Here is a 17,726-nt window from a genome sequence, read left to right as displayed (position 1 = left end):
TACCCAGCCCTCTATACTTATGAATCACAACCAAAGTATATTATGTAATACGGAAATTCAGGCACTAGGGACTCCCTGGTTTGTGCAGGAGTTTAAGAGCCCGAGCGAGCGCTCGTTACTCGGCATGGATTCGGTTGGCAGCAGACCTCGAGCACAACGAACCACCATTAGTAGTGCATACTTTAAGAATGTATTGCCTTATATTTTAAGGTATATATTGAGGTATGCTGGTGAGGAGTACAACCAGCTAGTGCGACCCCTCCCAGCGCCACTCCCCTCAACGTGATTCACGCACGCGGACGGCTAGCAACTAGAAGTGTTTAGCGACATTCCTACTTCTGCATTCTTAGATATCCAAAACGGCATGTCATGATTGAAGGCATCAACGTCTGAGCACCAGGAGTTCGGCGAGTCAGCAAGGGACAAGGAAGATACGGTGGTGACGACTGCAGAACCTGCCGTCGGTCACTGTTGCCAACGCCTGCAGGATAATGGGCCTTTATTGTTCCGTAAAAAACAGCGCAGTCTAGCCTTGGAGCTTATCTTCAGGATAGGCGTCGCCGCGAGTCAGCAGGCGGTGTCACTAACAGGGGAGGTTGCTTCTCCCAAGTTTGGCTCCCAGTTTAAGCCGAAACACAGCTCGTGCAGCTTTGTCTTGCTGCCGAAGTACCTCATCACGGATCAGCCTTGCACAGGAGATCCGCAGCTGCTCCCCAGTGCTTGTAGGTTGAGATACTGTAAAGTGTTTCGCATCTGGTTTCCTCACTGACGGGAGACCGAGTTAGGCAGGGGTTTTACATACTGCAGCTCCGTTGCCTTTAACAGTTCCACCTTGCAGCGATCTATGGAAGAGGAAATGGTAAAGGAACATGGAGGGGGCCGGGGCCACCCGTCTCCTCGAAGCTGTTCTCCGACTCTGCAAGTAATGGGACGAGACACGCCGGTTTTGGCAGTACAGGGACGCCGCATTGGGAGGAGAGGCGACGACTCACCCCCGGAGCCCGATGAGGAAATTCGGCGGCTGGCGTCGATGATCACGCGACAAGCCTCACGTGGCTTTACGGGCGAGACTTGGTGGGACACAATTGATGAGTGCACGTCTGTTTGTAATTGACGGCTCGCTAGATCCTTAATGCTGCAGAAAATGCGTATGTAGGTTGTGCGGCTTGCTCATTGCTCAAGGCACTCTACTGCCTTCCTGAACAGAGGAATCAATCGACTGATTGCCCATTTGCCCCCTTCATGCCGTTTTCTGTTTGTTCTTACAGGTACGACTTTGACTTGCCGCTAAACAGGACTGACCCAATTGTCATCTTGCACTTTAACGATGTCTACAACATTGATACCAGAGAAGACGGGTCTGGTGGCGTCGCTCGATTTGTTACTGCAATGCAACGCTTCAGTCATTTGCACCCCTTGGTGTTCTTTTCTGGTGAGGAGTTGCTGCTATCTTGTAGAGGAAGGCTGACTTGCTTGTGCAAGAACAGCCGAATGCTTCGCTTGTGAATGCGGCACTTCTGGGTGTAGGGCGCTACGCCATCGTAGCACCTGTTACGGTTGTGTCAGTGCCAGCCAGGAATGAGAAGTATTGCCTCCTCCCAGAAGTTGAGTGGAAGAAGAGAGGCAGGTAGTAGGGAGGTCGTAGGGTGTACTGTTTTTAGGCGACCTCGCTCCTTATGATGTCTTACCAGCTTCCGGTTGTTTGCACCGCAGGAGACGCTCTGAATCCCTCATTGATGAGTACGTACATGAAAGGGCGCCAGATGATTCCTTTTTTAAACCTTCTCAAGGTGCACACCGCTTGCCTGGGTAACCACGACTTTGATTTCGGCATTGACGAACTGGAATATACAATTGGTTCGTGCAATTTCCCTTGGCTGCTCACAAACGTGTTTGCAAGGTCCTCGTCTGATGACCTACGCAAATTGGACAGATACATGCACGGAAAAGAAGATGAAAGCCAGCACAGTAGAAACTGCCCTGGAGAAGGGCTCCAAGAAAAACGTGGGACTAGCGAAGACGAGTCCCTCGCGGCTGATAGCCAGACTGCTGATCCGTTTGCTGGTGACTACACTGTTCTTCCTGGAGAGCCCATCGCTAATGCTTGGAAATATCGTCTTTTTGAGTGGCAGGGAGTCCGCATTGGCGTCATTGGCCTGGTTGAACGAGGTGAAACAACATTTCAGCTTTCCGTTTTGCGAGCTCAAACCGTGGCACGGACCAAGCGTCATGTGTCTTTTCCATGCTTTTATTGCGGGTTTGCTGGGCGTTGCGAACTCAGAATGGCTAGATACTTTGGCATGCATCAGCGCCGACGACGTGGTGTACGTAGACTACGTGTTGGCGGCAAACCGGATGTGCCGGTTCTTGAGAGCAAAGGAGTGCGAGTTGATCATAGCTCTGACGCACATGCGGGCACCAAATGATCAGCGCCTTGCCGAGATGGCTCCAGATATTGACATTATCCTTGGCGGTCACGACCACGACTACTATGGACTGCAAGTGATAGGTCTGTCACTGAAGGGGCGAGGCACTCCACATAGCGCGCACAGGGGATCCCTCTCGCTGCTGCACCACTTCCTCTCCCTGTGGGTGGTGGTAGTTGTAGGTGGTTGGCTCGTAAAAATGTGGCAGTGTCCCTGATAACCTTGGCAGAGCCCACAGCAGATAACCCAGTGCTGTCTTCGCAACACACTGCTTGTTGTTCAGGTGGCACGCCTGTTGTCAAGTCTGGTACGGATTTCCATGACTTCACCGCTATTGCGATCTTCCCAGGAGACTCCTCCCCCCAGCCAAATCTGCTTGCAACTGCACTGATTGACGATTCAGGGAAGCATGTGGGGGCAGCTGCCATCGCAGCTGCTGCTGTGGCATCAGCTCCGAGAGTACTGGATGGAACCGACCCACCTCCAGAAGCTACAGCCTCCGCGATAGCTGCAGCTGTTGCTGTGGCCCAGGAGGCGTCAAGCAGTAAAGCTGAAGAACTGAGCCCAAGCGAATTGGCGTCGCAGCTGCTACATGCGAAGGGAAGAGTAATCCCCGATAACAAACCGGGGCAGGGCGGTACAGAAGAACGTCATTTGTTGCTCAAGCCTGCCCTTCCAGCTCAGTCACAAAGTAAACGGCAATGCAGTGTAGTCTTTGCCAGCTGTAGCTTTACGCAAGTGCCTTGCCAACATACCTCGTTCCAGAAGTTGCATGCTCAGGCGAAGCTGCTATTGTATTCTGTGTTCTTAGGCCACTTGAAGCCGTCAGACTGCCCAGGTGGCGTCGTTGTTGTTCCGAAGATTCTGGGAAAGTCTTTAGTCCAGTGGGAACGTGTTCGAGTAACGCCCAGTAGCTTTGCAAAGAACAAGCACGTAGAGCTCCTTGTGAAGAAGTATGAACGCCACATAAAGCAGCAAATGCGTAAAAAACTGGCAAAACTGGGCGCTGAGCTTGAGACGAGGTTCCGAATTATCCGCACTCAAGAGAGCAACTGCGGCAATTGGCTGTGCGAGCTAATGCGCAAGGAGTGCAAGAGTGATATTGCCTTTATAAATTCGGGTAGGGGGTATTCAGCACTTAGAAATCACATAGGTTTTATGATGTGAGGGCTCAAATGATCGGCAGGTCCAGGCAGTTGCAATCGAAAGCGCAGCCGCTAACGAGAAGCTGTACACGGGTATACTTTCTCCCTTCGTGCTGCGGCTGAGTGGCGCAATATACTCGTGATGGTTTTGCTCACAGGGACGATTCGGTCTGATTGCGTCTTTAAGGTGGGAGACTTTCGTTACGGGGACCTGGCAGCTATGCTGCCAATGGCAGACGAAATAGCTGTTGTCAGCTGTAAAGGCTCTGTGCTTCTAGCGGCCCTGGAAAATGCAGTATCGCAGATTCCTAAGACGGAAGGTCGGTTTCTGCAAGTCGCTGGGATTAGGTTTGAATTTGACAGTAGCAAACCAGCTGGGAGTCGCGTGATCAGGGAAACCGTTAAGGTGGCACCCAGGGGAAGTTCTCTCCAGTCTTCTGATGGGCAAGCTGGTCTAGGACGTTTTGAGCCATTGGACGAAAATGCAGAGTATACGGTGGCGACGAAGTCGTACGTATTACAGGGTAAGAGACCTTGGGGTACAGCATTGGAATTACAAGCGCTCAAACGATATCCACATTCACCACTACTTCATGGTTCATCCATGATATTGCCATCGGCCGGTAAGGAGCTTCCACTATGTGGAGTTGTGGTAATGTCTTCTGTGTATGTGGTGACTATGCCCTTCTGTGCATGTAGGTCGTGACGGGTTTACAATGATGACGAGCTGTCCAGTGGTTGTAGAGGGTGAGCGTTTGCCCCCTCTGCCGACGCTCGTGCGGAATGCCTTGTCGTTAACTGCCATGGCGAACGGTCTGAAGAGACCGCATTCACGCGTCGTATCTCGTCAGCTATCGTGTTTTACGAGCCTTCAACAGGACCAGATGCTTTCCGAGTTCGGATGCAAGAAGGACATGGACGACGAGGTGGTCCTCGCTCCAAAATGTGACGGTAGAATCGTAGATAGGAACCAACAACCCATGTAATGTGCAAACACTGCGGAAATAGTGCTCCTTAGCCACGAGTACTAATGCTGCTCTGCTGGTCGCGTGCATCTGCAGATTGCATCCGTGGCTAGCACACGTGCAGGAACATTGAACTTTTTTTGCGTTGGCCAAGCAGTGGCTGCAGGGCGGTGTCGGCGGATCGTCAGGCCCACACACGTCTGACCCGACCGAACTGCGAACTTGCCTGTGCCTCCGTCGTGCAGCACGTTGGCACGCCTCATTCATATGGTAGATGGTTTCCTCACTAGCCTAGCGTCACCTTCGTTTCTCGTAGCTCCTTTAGTTCGCTTGCCATGCTTTGACGCGACAAGAGCAATAAGCCGACATTCCGATGCCTGGTGGGTCACCCACACTCATTTTTTAAAAACGGTAACAGCATACGTCCCCGAGAGCGTCTCGACTCCTGCCAGGCAACACTTCAACAAGTAATGGCTTGACATTTTCGTTGTGAGAGTAGTATGGACACCCCTTAAGTTCGACAAAGCTAACAGCAGTATCAGGCAGCCCAGTTTAAATGCCGCCAGTAGGAACACGGGAGGCGCTGCTGCAAGGCGGGAACCAATGCCTGCATTTAACGGTTGGCATCGATCAAACACACGAAACAACATGATGGATTGCGAAGTAAGTTTTTGGTTGGTCAACGGGAACGAAAAACAATAATAGCGAGTCGGGAGCACTGATGCTGGCGGATGGCGTAACCCAGAGGGAGAAGAAGCACACATCCTGCATACCCTTGCGCCGGCCCCCGCAATTAAGTTTCGTCCAGAGCTTACTACGTATGCGCACCTCTTGCGGGCCTGAAAAATGCAAGGGACGTTGCACCGGACTACTAACAGTTGAAAACATCGTTCGCTGCGAATAGGTGACACAGCTTCAACTCGTGAGCTGTTCCTCAAGCTCTTCCGCCAGACCCCGTGCCATCTGCATGTCTTGGCGAGCGCCAACGGCTGTCTCTCTGTCTTCTGCACGCCTTCGGCGGCGCCTCTTAGAAGTAGAGGGGGTAAATATAGAATCGGTTTCCTGTGCACGTTTCCTTGTGTAGATAGAGCACCTCAAACAGCGGAGAGAAAGGCGTCGGGAGTTGGCTTGATTGGTACGAGCACTTCCTGCAATCCGCAGGGTGGATGCACCTGTTTCTGCTTGCGAAAGAACTTCATCTGTAGCGCATCTGTTGCGTTTACCAAAGCCAGTTACACGTTGACGTTCGCAACTGCTGCTAGACGCCAAAGGTTCCTTATCAAGTGTCAAAGCCTCGACCCCTGCCACAATAGGTCCCTTGGCGGCCAAACAACCAGAAGCCCCTGACCCTCTACCACAGGACAAAGTTGGAGGAAGGGAATACGCGGTACTGGAGACTGAGGTATCTCCTGTGTGGGCCTGGGGGACAGGCGGTCTGTGCCCTTGAGAGTCGCTTGCTAGACGCCCTAGTAATTCATGCACAAGCAAATCAGCTGCAGCCACCGAAGCCGCCGATGCTCTCCTTCCAGCTGGCCCACGGCTGGAAATCAAAAACTGTCTTGAAATCGAGGAAACAGTGACAAGGTCACTGTGGATAGCAGGAATGACTAGAGGACCCCGTCGCACAGTAAAGCCTAAGTTGCGTGCTAGTTGCAACAACCGGTGCCTCCGTTGAGATGTCTGCTCCTCTGCCACTGCGAACACTTCAAGCCGCGGCAGCCCCCGAAGCAACAGACGCAGCGACGCTGCATTTCCCCGAAGGTGTTGCACAACGCAAGTACGCAGCTGCGGCAGCAGCTGCGACAATGCAGCCACGGCTCTATGACAGTCCCAGAAGCACCAGCTACGGCTGCATCCAAAGTCAGCCTCCCTTCTTCGCTGGGCTCTACGCCTGCGCCTTGCTGCTTCAGACTCGTTGGCCTGCCGCAATTCGCTCACACCTGGCGGAGGATCCAATGTGTACGACGCTGAATCTGTCACATTTAGTTGCAGGAGTCGCCTCAGGGCTACAAGTCGCTGATGGTGGCTCTGGAGCCTCCTCAATCGCTCAAGGTCTTCGCTGAACCGATGGTAGCGCTGTAGCTGATGGTTCTCTTGCGGTGCTGAGGTATTCGAGGAATGGCTGATGTTAGCCGCAGCGAGTGATTCTAGGCGTCTCTGTAACTGCTGGAGCTGGTGCCGCATGCACATCACTTCACTAGTAAGGCGCCTTCGAGTCTCGTCATTCTCGCGCTGCAGGTACCTTTGAGGGCCTTGGGTAGTGTCTCCAAACAGCTCTTGGTGAGCGGCAACGGCAGAAGACAGCCGTCTCAATCGTCGACGCCGCGCGCTGTATTCTTCGTAGAGCCGGCGTTGGCGTGCAAGCAATCGGATAGCTTCGTTGTCCCGCTGCTTCTGTGTACGCTGCATCCAAAGTTGCTGTTTTCGCTTCAGCTGCTGCAGTCTTTCTGCCTTTCTGTTGTCAATAATGCGCCGCCAAGCGCAAGAAAGGAACGGATTCACAGCAGAAGCAGCTGACAAGGCAAGACGGACAAGCACCCTTGCATCGAGGGTGTATACGTGCAACTCCCTGAGAGAAGCAAACGGGGAACCTTCGAGTGGTGAAAAACTTCGAGGAAGACTCAGCACTTCTAACAGGCGGTGCGCCTCCTCATCAGAGTTTTCGGTGTTTCGAATGACTCGTAGCTCGTGCGACGCCACGAGTGTCCGGGGCGTTGCAGCTCCTGTTCCGCCAAATAGACGGCCTTCGTACCGTAGAACCTGCAAATTACGGGCCCCTCCCCCAGCCAAGAATGAGTCAAAGTCATCATCTCCACGCTGCACCTGCAAAAAAATAAAGGGCGGACAAGAATGCCAATGTTTATATCGTATGTTGCGATGTATCTAAGTAAGCCTTTTACCGACGCCTGAGGAGTCAGGGGGTGTGACGGGCGGTGTGTTTAGTCTAGACAAAACAGAGTTACCTGAAGTTCTTGAAGATTGGGACACGAAAAGCTTGGCGTGAAGAAGAGAGAAGTGCCGGTGTATTTCCTAATATGCAGAGTGACCTCCGGGTAGCTTCTAAAACTCGGGTTTCCGTCCTCCTCTGTTTCCAGGGGAACCAGAGGAGGAACCCTAGACCGCCGCCGGGAGGGATTTAGGCAGGGGTCTCTTACGCAAAGCCTTTCAATGTCAGTTAGCGTAGCAACAAACCACGCGATGGAGTCCGAGTCGCCTTCTGTGCTTAGACTCTGCAGTGACCCACACTGCGGAAGCGGCTCTGCCAAGTAGGGAAGAAAGCTCGAGTGGCACTGCAAATGTTTCAGCTGTCCAAACCTCAGGCCAAACAGGGGCTTCGCGCTACTACCATCTCGTCTCAAAGCGTCAATAACTCCTTCGGTTGAGCCACAGCTGCAGACACCTGAATGCGGTGCGTAAGGAAGCTTCTTGCTAATTGGTGGATGAATCTCTGCATCAACAAGCTCCTTAGCACAGCCACAACCCTGCCCCACCACACAGTTCAGGTCCTGGTGAGCTAGTTGCCATCGCTGCTGCCTACTTGAAGTGGTGCGACGCTGCCAGATATCAGCAACTGTACGTGCAGCAAGCTCTGCGATTCCCGCGCTGACGCCTCCAGCAGCTGCTGCAGTCGACGACGCACTACCTGACCAAGTGAAAGCGGGGTTGATGGTCTTCATGAGATTTGCAGGGTTCATAAGTGGGTGGGCACGATGAACAAGCAATAAGCGCTGAAGAGCCTTGGTCGCTACAGCCTCAAAAGGCAGCATGTGAAATGGCTGTGGATGGGCGGCCGTTCCAGCCCCTAGAAATGCCGCAAGTGGGGGGGCCGTCCCTTTTACATCCAGCGCACGGAGGCTGCGTCCGTAGGTGCACAGGTATGCCCACAGAAGCGGGAAACCTGGTATTGGTTTGCTGAGAACTGAACCCCATGTTTCGGGAAGCCTTAACTCCTCGAGTCTTGGCAGCAACAAGAAACTCAACAGCAAAAAGTCCGCAGACCTTGCGACCCGAAGCTCCGGCAACAGTACCAGCAGCAGCTTTTCCTCAGAGCCCCACGCACAAGGAACAACACAGCACTCGTTTGGGCAGTGCCCCATGTGACGGCAACCATCTCCTGTTGCTGCGCATAGACCCGCTGCTGCAGCAAAAGCACTGTCTGAAGCCTCGGATGCTAGCGCTGCATAGTTCGCCATTGCAGTATAAACCGGCTTGTCACCTATTGTCGGCTCGCTAGCACTTCCTGTTGCTGTTCGTCCGACGAAACCGGCAGTGGGTGCAACCGAAACCGGCAAATCACATGATTGTGGAAGAGTGAATACTTGTGGATTTAGAATGGCATCAGCGGCCGCCAAGGCCGCAGAAAAAAATCCCCCACAAACAAGTCTCTGCTCGCATTTAGCCCTTCCAGGGACAGCTGCTGCTGCAGCTAGAGATCGCACCCTTGTCGATGGGTCTACCGGCTCAATCGCAGGGCCATTGACCCCTACAAGAGCATTGCCCGCAGTGGAAACTGAATGCAGCAACGATTCATTCAAAGGACCTACAGTGTAGCTGCCGTGCAGCTGCCGGAGGCTGTGACCGCTGCGAAGCAAAAAGTACAACAGCTCTTGCAGCGCAGCCTCGGAATTTCCTGCCGATGAAGATACTGTCCGATGCCCGCCAGACCCCGATATGCGATCAGCCCACTCTTGTAGAGCCATCGTCAGATGAGTGTAGTCGGTGTGTCCCTGCTGTGGTTGGTGCTGCCGAAAAGGTTGCTGGTGCTGCTGTCGTTGTCGTTGCTGTTGCTGTCGAGCCGGAGCATCCCTGTGGGGAGACGCCGTGTTGGTCGTGAGATTTAGCTCCACCAGGTTGGGGCAATGTATCACCTTCAGCAACCGCCAGCTTCCAGTGGCGAGGGTCCTAAGCCGTGGTAATACTAGACGCACGCCTTCAAATTTGTGCCAAATTCTCAACGCAGTTTCTGCAGCAGTAATGCAACAGCAGCAATTTTTTATGTCTGCGATTCTGCGGCGAAGCTCCCCTTTATGGGGTCCTTCGCAGCTGCCCTTCGCAATATCCAAGCTACATGGGAGGGCCATGCATTCGCTGTCTTGCATACTACTCCTATTTCGATACCGCCTGTGTTCTGAGGTCACCATGTGCAAATCCCGTTGCTGCTGCTGCTGCCGTTGCTGCGATTGCTCCAGCAGCCTGCTAGTATCTGCCGCACCCTCTGATATGGAAAAAGTGGTTTGTGAAGGGCCGCATCCCAAGCGTTCTCGCAACACCTGCGCCATTGCTACCAGCATACCGCACGGTTGAGGATCCCTCTGGGGCCGTTCTATCGGCAGGCTCGGGTCCCTGCGCAGTAAGTGAGAGCCTACAGCGGCCTCAAGTGCCTGAGCTGTGGAGATATATGCGTCCCCCAAATCCTTCGTTTGCTGGATGCAAGATTTCCAATAAGACGGCATTGCTGCAAGAGCTGTCAGAGTAGCATCGGCCAGCTCAGCTTCCCATATTTCCAGAGACGTCAGTGTTTTTGCGCTGCGCTGCACCACGCCAGCAAACGCGTCCCCCAGCATCCTTGCAGTTAGCGGACACCCAAGAGATATGCTGATGGATCGAACATCGGAGAGCTCCCGGAACAACGACCGAAGGAATAAAAATTCAGGATATTCTTCGTTTTCAACATCCATAGGGATTACGTATCCTATCACTAACTTCGCGTGTCGGCTGTAAATCGCAATGGCACTGATGTAGGCCCGTACTGCTTCCGGCGGCAGATGTCGGAAGACAGGAGGGTATATACGAAGGGTTGTGTCTGATTGACATAGGCAACTTCTGACCAAACCGAGCCATCTTCGGCACACGACAGATCCTACCTTAATTCTCTCGTGTTGTGGCAAAAAACGCAAAATAGAGGCTACGAGAACATCCGGGATGTTGGATATTGGTGAAGGCCTGCAGCAGCTGCTGCTCCCATCCTCGCTGCAGCTGCTGATGCTGCTGCTCACTGAATTTACGTTATCCCTAGGATTGCTGTCATCTGAAGGTTCATCTTCACTACTGCTACTGCGGTTTCCGCTGGTTCTGCTGCTATCGCTCATGCTATTGCCTTGCCACGCATGTATCAGTTATGGTATTGTTGCCGTTTCTAGAACACCTGTTCTTCCTTCTGAAACAGTACCCAAAAAGTCCTTGGTATGACCTCAATGCTGCCTCAGTCGTAATTTCCATCAGGTCAACTAAGCTGACCAGCTCCGCAATCGTTAACTTGCTACCCAGGCAGCTGGTGGGGCAGTGGGTCCTTTAATTAGTGTGAGTTGTTACAGAGACGGAGACAGCAAATCCTCTATATGGGATGGAGGATCGGGTGGTCCTGGATCTGCATGTCATCCCTCAGATTTACGGACGCAATATGCCCCCTGCACTTTACACAAGTTCCTCAGTTCAAACCTTCTTCAGAAGCCGTTTCACTTAGTGACATCCCGTAGAACAGCATAGTGTTGTGCTCAACGACGCTGGACAGATACTTGACTCGCTCCGGTTGAGTGACCTGCAGCTTGTCGACGACAGCCGCAGAAGTACTACCGTTAGACAACCATGATGGAGCCCCAAGAAGTGAAGCAACGCGCATGTTCATCAGCTTAGAAATATGAGAGTACGAATGCTGCAGTGCACAGGCACTACAATGGAACTCCAGTGGAACCTCCTGTGGTTGGGCTTTGTGAAAAAGGAAGGTGTATAACACCAACGTGCTTAAATGTTAGTGGGAAATTTAGGTACACCGGCCCAGGTTGCTCGGCAGTCTCACTGGGATTGGGGCTGGATGGGCGCCCTGTGGCGTTGCTGAGAGAACGACCCTCGGCTGGACCGAGAGGAGTTCAGTTCTTGGATTCCGGATTTCCCATAAATGGACCTAGAACTCAAAATATGTTTTAAATTGTGTTATCGTGTTTATTTGGGCGTAATTAGCCAGGAAGAGCTGAGTGTAGCTATTGGAACTGAGTTTGCACCAAGTTGAACTACTTGGGAGTCATGCATAGAGCAGTTAGGTCAACTGTCACTGCAAATACCCTTGCGGTCTAGCGTCGTCGGCAGTTTTCGAGCCAGATGCTGAATTTTTGGCGCTGCCGCCCTGTGCTGCCTCCAGGGAAAGCCTCTCCGGAAGGTGGCAAGAGGCCACAACGTAGAGTAAACCAGCATCTGTGTGTACAGTAAGCAAAGAGTGGAATGCCATGAACAGAACGTTGACTAAAACACACTGGAGCCAGCACTCTCATGTCAAAGTTTCAGGGGCTGTTTGCTCTACCGCCATTGGGGTGTCGACCAATGGCATATAAACACACGATAGTTACCAACGTGAGTCGGGATTCGCCACATAATTGAATATATGCTCGCTAATTCCAAACATAGGTTCTTTTGTATCTCCAGAAAGCGTATAAGTGCCATGTGTATGCGGGCCTGCCCCCGCAGGAATTGTGTTACTTCGACCTTTGTCAATTTTACCAGGCACACGCGAACAGTTCACTGACTTCTGCATGGAATGCAAACTCTTGCACATAGCATGCCCTACAACACCCTATCGGACCTCAACAGCCTTGTAGATCCAATAAGGCCGAGACGGAACCCAATGTGCTGTGAAAGGTAGCTTTTGTGTCGGGCGTGTACAACGTAGGCACCGGCACATTAGATCAAGCTGCAATATGCAACCACAAGGCTAAAGTAGTACGAGTGTCGTGAACAAGCCTAGAAAGCGTGCGTATCGTGACAAAGAAGTATCGGCTTGCTGCATAATCTAGTCTGGAACCCCTGAAGGCACCTAGTGTGTGCGCAGCGGCTAAAGGTGTAAGGTAACAGGACTACACCTGAACCTGACGGCCGAACCAATTGAATCAAATCAAGACGCAGAAAGGTTATGTTGCCTATGGCGGGGGAAAAGATGCTGTCCACCGTTCCGAAAGGAACGATTGGGTACTGCTTGCTACTCCAATCAGTGCCAGGTGCTCCCCTACGCTCGAACACCACTCGACAAAGCCGCATGGCCGCGGTGATGCTGCGGTCATGTCACACAGCAAATTGTGTAAGGTTAAACTCACCCATCAGCCCGAGCAACCAAGGCACTAGGACCATCGGCCCAATACGGCAGCCGTCCTACTGTGTGGCCAGTTAGGCAGCAAGAGGCTTCCGGCCTTATCATCACTGCAAAATCGTATGCTCCAACGGACGTAACACATGTCGTGTCGTAGCATTTCCTTTCGTCGCTACACCTTCGAGCACGCATGGCTCTACGGAAGCGCCACAAGCTGGCGCCGACATTCCGCACAACAAACCGGATAAATGACCGAATTGGGACGCTCTGTATAGGTGAAACGGTCTGCAACTTCCACGAGAACACCGTAATGGAACCCCACAGTATGCAGAAACGGCAATGCTTCCTCAAACCGCAACGGCAGCCGCCACGCGGTCCCCACCAAAATTCTCACAAATGGATTTTGGCAGTTTCAGCTGTGAGCTTCTCCAAGATACCAACGAGGAAACGCAATCTATGAGCCAACAGCCCGGGTGCGCTTCGTCAAAGTTGAAGAGGATGCACCAAACGGCGCCTCATCCAAATCTTTAGCCTTCTTGTCCACTTCCCCATTCGTTGACGTTCCAGGTTCCTCGGCACGACGCTCTTGGGCTGGTTGTCCGAGAGAATTGTAGTACTCGGGCCGAGAGTCAGGGTGCACCACTGCGAATCCATCGGAGAGCGACGCGCTGAACACTTCAGCTGGCATCGATTCAACACGCTCGTTCAAGTAGCACACCGCCTCTGGTACCCGGTGAAGAGGCACTCTGAATTTCGCAGCAAAACCAAAGTTGTGAACAGATGAATCTCATCGTCGTGGCATATGGCTATTTTTTCCATGCAGGAATAGAAGGCTTTAAATGAACCCGCAAGAAGCAGTGCCGTGCATGCTGCACAGAAGAGGAAACACCGTAATCAGTGGAGTAAATGTGCTGAAACGCACTCAAAAGTAACTGCCTGAAGCAAATGGAGATCTAGCGGGCGATGGTGTAGAACGTGTATTGCCCGCATCAGCTGCGATTCGTCTTTGCGGTGCCTCTTATCCAGGCAAGCCTTGACCCAGCGCAGCGCGCATGGAGCAACACAGAGGAAATCGTACTTGCAGTTGTTGTTCATGACGTCGTCTTCAAGAACACCAAAGCAACACAGCCGCACACACCGAATTTGCAAGGCTAGTACACTGACACAGGAACGGTATACGCAACGCAGGTCAAGTGAAAAAAGGGCTCGAACTCACGAGGCCCTTTCTTCTCCATGGTGAGGAAGTAATACGCTGTCCAAGTGTCCATGACGAGGTGAGGCAGTAAGTAGAAGGTGCTAACCAGCAACAAATTTCCCCTCCACAACGACACCATCAAAGTAAAGCCGACGAAGAGTGTCAAGAATAGTGGCGCCAAACAGGCAGACCAGCCAGGGAGACGTGGAACTGCTAGCGTTGCAGTATATAGAAAGGGCCTGAAAATCAGAGGAAACAACGAGATTTCGGTGTTTCGCTGTCTCTTCACTGCTGGAAGCTTTACTTCCACTTTTGTATTATGCGGCTGGAGATGCTGTGCAAATCGTCTGAATACAGGAGATTAGTCAGGGACTAGTACCTCAGTGCCGGAGTTTCTCCAGGCACATTGAATCGCTTTCTTTGATACGGGATCATGAGGAGGCCGCATATGAGACCACCCACGAGGTCAGAAAGTAATGTACTCGCACTGAATGTGCCGTTCGCCGCCACGAATGCGTGCATCAGCATGGAGAAAAACAGTGTGCCCAAAACGGCGCTGCTAACGATAAGGAGCAGTGGAAGCAGGACGTATGGAGAAGCCTCCACAAGCGCTTGGGGAGCTGTACTTAGCCGTGATGTACAAGCCGAGTAACACCACCACGTGAGAAGATATGCCCCAGTTAGCAACAAGAGGTCGAAAAATAGGCTCCACTGAGGACAAAAACACAGCTTTCCAAACAACAAAACCTCTGGAGGGTGGGCAGCTTCCCCGACGCATTTTGGGTTGCAAAAATACACACCCTTCGCGGTGTAGCCCGCAGCGCCCTCAATGTGATATTCCTGCAGGGCTAGTGTATACACACCAGAGACTGGAGCGTGCTCGTGTGCGCACTCTTGACGCGGACGACTTCTCGAAGGCTGTGCACCGCAGAGAGAGCCTCACAGTTTTTGCGGGCCTCTGCATCCCTTTGCTGTCTTACAAGGGCCTGCTGCTCCCGTTCAGCCTTCAGCATCTTCCAGGTGGCAGTGGCGCGTCGGCGTTCCCACGCCAATCCCAGCCACGCGCAGACGTCAATGAACTACAGAAAATACGCACTCAAGTTAAATCTAGATCAATCAGAGCAGAAACCTACAGCCGAAGTTCTAACTTGCAATTTTCATGCCGTGGCTTACCAGCTTGCTGGGATTGTACTGGTCAAAAATCCCTCCCTCCGATGCTGCATAGTCGTAGGGATACTTGTGGTGCCAGTCATGCCAGCCTTCGCCTACGGCTACTAGAGCCGTGAAGCAGCTCTCGCAAGGATTACCTTCCACTGTATAGCGCCTGTCACCCCAAATGTGGGCAGTGCTGTTCACTGTCCACGTGGCGTGGAGGCAAATGCACCATCGCAAGCAGCCTGCGGTGCATAGCAGAACAAACAACATCGGAAAATAAAAAACGGCATGTGCCCGTTGACATGGACATTCGAGGAAAATGCTCCGCAGGTCCTTATGTGGGTGTTTGTGTTGCCCACCAAGCACGAAGAAGCCCGACCAAAAGTCGTTGTACTTGTAGTGTGCATAGATAGCGGGCATTACAAAGCACCAGAATTGGTTCCACCACGGATCCAGTCGGTGTTGAAATCGGACGAAAGGATCCTGAAGAGGAAACACGTGGCTGTCTTCTGGTGTAGATTACGCAAGCGCAGTGCATTCCATTAAAAAAATGGAATGACACATTGCCATCCAGCGGGCCAAAACTGGTCATACACACACAGTCCGCTGCCAGCCTGGTGCGGTGATGCTTACAGCCAGTAAGTCATCGAAACTCAGCTGACTCCCGGCATCCTTTACGGATTGAGGCTTCTTAAGCAGCAACCATCCCACGTGTGAATAGAAGAAGCCCCGAGACGCATTATACGGGTCGCCTTCCTTGTCACTATTTTTGTGGTGCACGCGATGATCCCTGGCCTGCAAGCCACACCAAAACACAACTTGGAGCTACTCAAGTTAATTTACTTGAATGGCTGCGGGCAGGAAGTGAGCAACGGGGGTGACTACAACTGACCTCCCATGGAGTGTAAGGGTTACAATTTACAATCAATTATATGGTGGTGCGTCAACTTCGCACCCAGTGAAAGATAGATCCCTGATTGGCCAGAGACGTCAACAACATCAAAAAGCAACGAAGACCTGCGCTGGCCTTGTAGGCGCGATGTGACCACAGACGATGTGACCCACACGTAATGCCCAGACCCCCTACAAGGTAGAGCAACAATGTCTGCGGAACAGAACCCCATGAGCCACACCGCACACTCCGTCAAAAGCAGCAACTGGCGCAACAATTGCTGGAAGCGATGCCCTGCTCAGACGGTATGCAACGCGCATCTACACGGAAAACCAGAGTGTCTGCTGCCTATACGTACATCTGCAAATAACCGCCAGCACTGCTCGTGCATCACAAGCTTCACGAGACCAATAACAGCAAAGGCGTGGAAAAAAGTAAGAAAAGTCGCCTCTCCGCTTCGGTACTCCTTGCAGAAGGCATCAAGGTAAAACTGTAGGAAAAGGATTGCATGCGAAATGTACATTGCCAAGCACCTGCAAGAGCCATAATGCACACGCGGCCGCAACTCGATAAGCCCCGTACCGAAAATGAATGAAGTACGCATCTTTTGCTATCCCCTGTAGACAGTCAGTATCCAAACTCCAAAACATGAGCGTCCAACCGTTGGCCGAAGGAACAGTCCTTACAGCTTAGCATTGAAGACAGCGAGGGCACTTTGCTGGACTTCCGGGTGGTAAATGGCATGTGAACTGATGCACATGCCGAAGAACATCTGTGAGAGCTGGAGAAGCGTGATGTATGAGCGCAGGAACGTGAACAGCCTGCCAAACACCAAGGAAGACAGAAGGCAACCGTACGAGGTACGTGCTCTCGTATCAAGGGCTGCTCATCTGACTTCGGTGCGATGCGCTGTGCTAGTAGAATGCACGTACCGTTTGGTTACTGCAAACTCTGCAGCTGCAAAGTAGGCGTGAACGAACACCTGCACAGCCAAATTTGCTGCGACAAAGCCGTGCGCAAAAGGCACGTCCGCATAAAGTGCGTGCCAGCAGTACAGGGCAACTGCAACGCGTGCGTAACAGTGGAGGAAAGACGGTCGCCGTCCACGGAGAAACAGCAGAAACGTATCAAAGACCTCCACACCCTTTCCCAAACAAAAAATACAAACTACCAACCGCGTCAGTGGCGGGTACTTTGACGAGGGGAACGCAAACGTGCTAAACAGTCTCGGAGACGACCACATCTGCAAAGCCCGCACGCAGAGCCCTACCCACCCCCAAGGTATTGCATATCACAGAAATCTAAGGTGGAAATGGTAAAACATACATGCTAACTACGAACTGCGGTGAGTACCTACCAACGCGCAGAACCCGACGAAACAGTATGTACAAAGGAGAACGTTCCAAAGGCAAGTCACCGCCTTCAGGATCGGGCCTACGCAGGCTCGCTGATGTGAGGCCTGTTTCTGCTTTCCCACCCTATTGTCATGCATCCTTTGAAGAAACATAACCAAAGGAATGTACGCAAGACATACACCCCACACAAGGTGGCGGCAGCTCCGGCTAATCATTGGGGCCCTCAGTGGCTCTGCCCAGAACTCCTCCGTGAAAATGGGCAGCACCTGCTGCCACAAAGTGTCCAGCATCTTCCACCTTCAGTGTTCCTTGAAGCGCGAAACTGCTGCGTCAGGTCGAAAAGAAACGCCTGGATGCGGCGAGTTTCCAATGGGCAACAAATTGAGGGAAGGCGAATTTGCCCAGGCAGGAAACGATTGCACTGCAATACCAGCACAACGCACATACACGAGCGCTATCGCCTATGCTCCGTAATAATATTTCCAATGCAACAACCACTACCGATCCTGGGCTATCACT

General features: G+C 52.4%; 3 protein-coding genes across 3 annotated transcripts; 1 reads left to right on the top strand and 2 right to left on the bottom strand.

Moving 5' to 3' along the window:
• Window positions 1-925: 925 nt before the first annotated feature.
• EMWEY_00041690 (nucleotidase, putative) lies at window positions 926-4,557 on the top strand (the record flags this gene model as incomplete). Its single annotated transcript, XM_013482694.1, has 8 exons — window positions 926-1,074; window positions 1,269-1,432; window positions 1,714-2,169; window positions 2,282-2,509; window positions 2,656-3,117; window positions 3,238-3,546; window positions 3,730-4,095; window positions 4,271-4,557. The coding sequence occupies 8 exons, from the start codon at window positions 926-928 to the stop codon at window positions 4,555-4,557; spliced, it is 2,421 nt and encodes an 806-aa protein (XP_013338148.1).
• Window positions 4,558-5,451: 894 nt separating this feature from the next.
• Window positions 5,452-10,625, bottom strand: EMWEY_00041680 (hypothetical protein, conserved; the record flags this gene model as incomplete). Its single annotated transcript, XM_013482693.1, has 3 exons — window positions 5,452-7,105; window positions 7,289-7,359; window positions 7,500-10,625. 3 exons carry the CDS (start codon window positions 10,623-10,625, stop codon window positions 5,452-5,454), a joined length of 4,851 nt encoding a protein of 1,616 aa, XP_013338147.1.
• Window positions 10,626-13,064: 2,439 nt separating this feature from the next.
• EMWEY_00041670 (fatty acyl-CoA desaturase, putative) lies at window positions 13,065-17,497 on the bottom strand (the record flags this gene model as incomplete). Its single annotated transcript, XM_013482692.1, has 12 exons — window positions 13,065-13,356; window positions 13,533-13,713; window positions 13,912-14,015; window positions 14,185-14,516; window positions 14,979-15,202; window positions 15,623-15,755; window positions 15,916-16,065; window positions 16,211-16,385; window positions 16,539-16,673; window positions 16,785-16,851; window positions 17,123-17,153; window positions 17,387-17,497. 12 exons carry the CDS (start codon window positions 17,495-17,497, stop codon window positions 13,065-13,067), a joined length of 1,935 nt encoding a protein of 644 aa, XP_013338146.1.
• Between the last annotated feature and the right edge of the window lie 229 nt (window positions 17,498-17,726).

Source organism: Eimeria maxima, genomic scaffold (assembly GCF_000499605.1).
Source record: "Eimeria maxima Weybridge genomic scaffold, Emw_scaff714, whole genome shotgun sequence".
NCBI lineage: Eukaryota > Apicomplexa > Conoidasida > Eucoccidiorida > Eimeriidae > Eimeria > Eimeria maxima.
The sequence above is the reverse complement of the archived record's forward strand: the minus strand, read 5'-3'. Positions and strand labels throughout refer to the sequence as shown.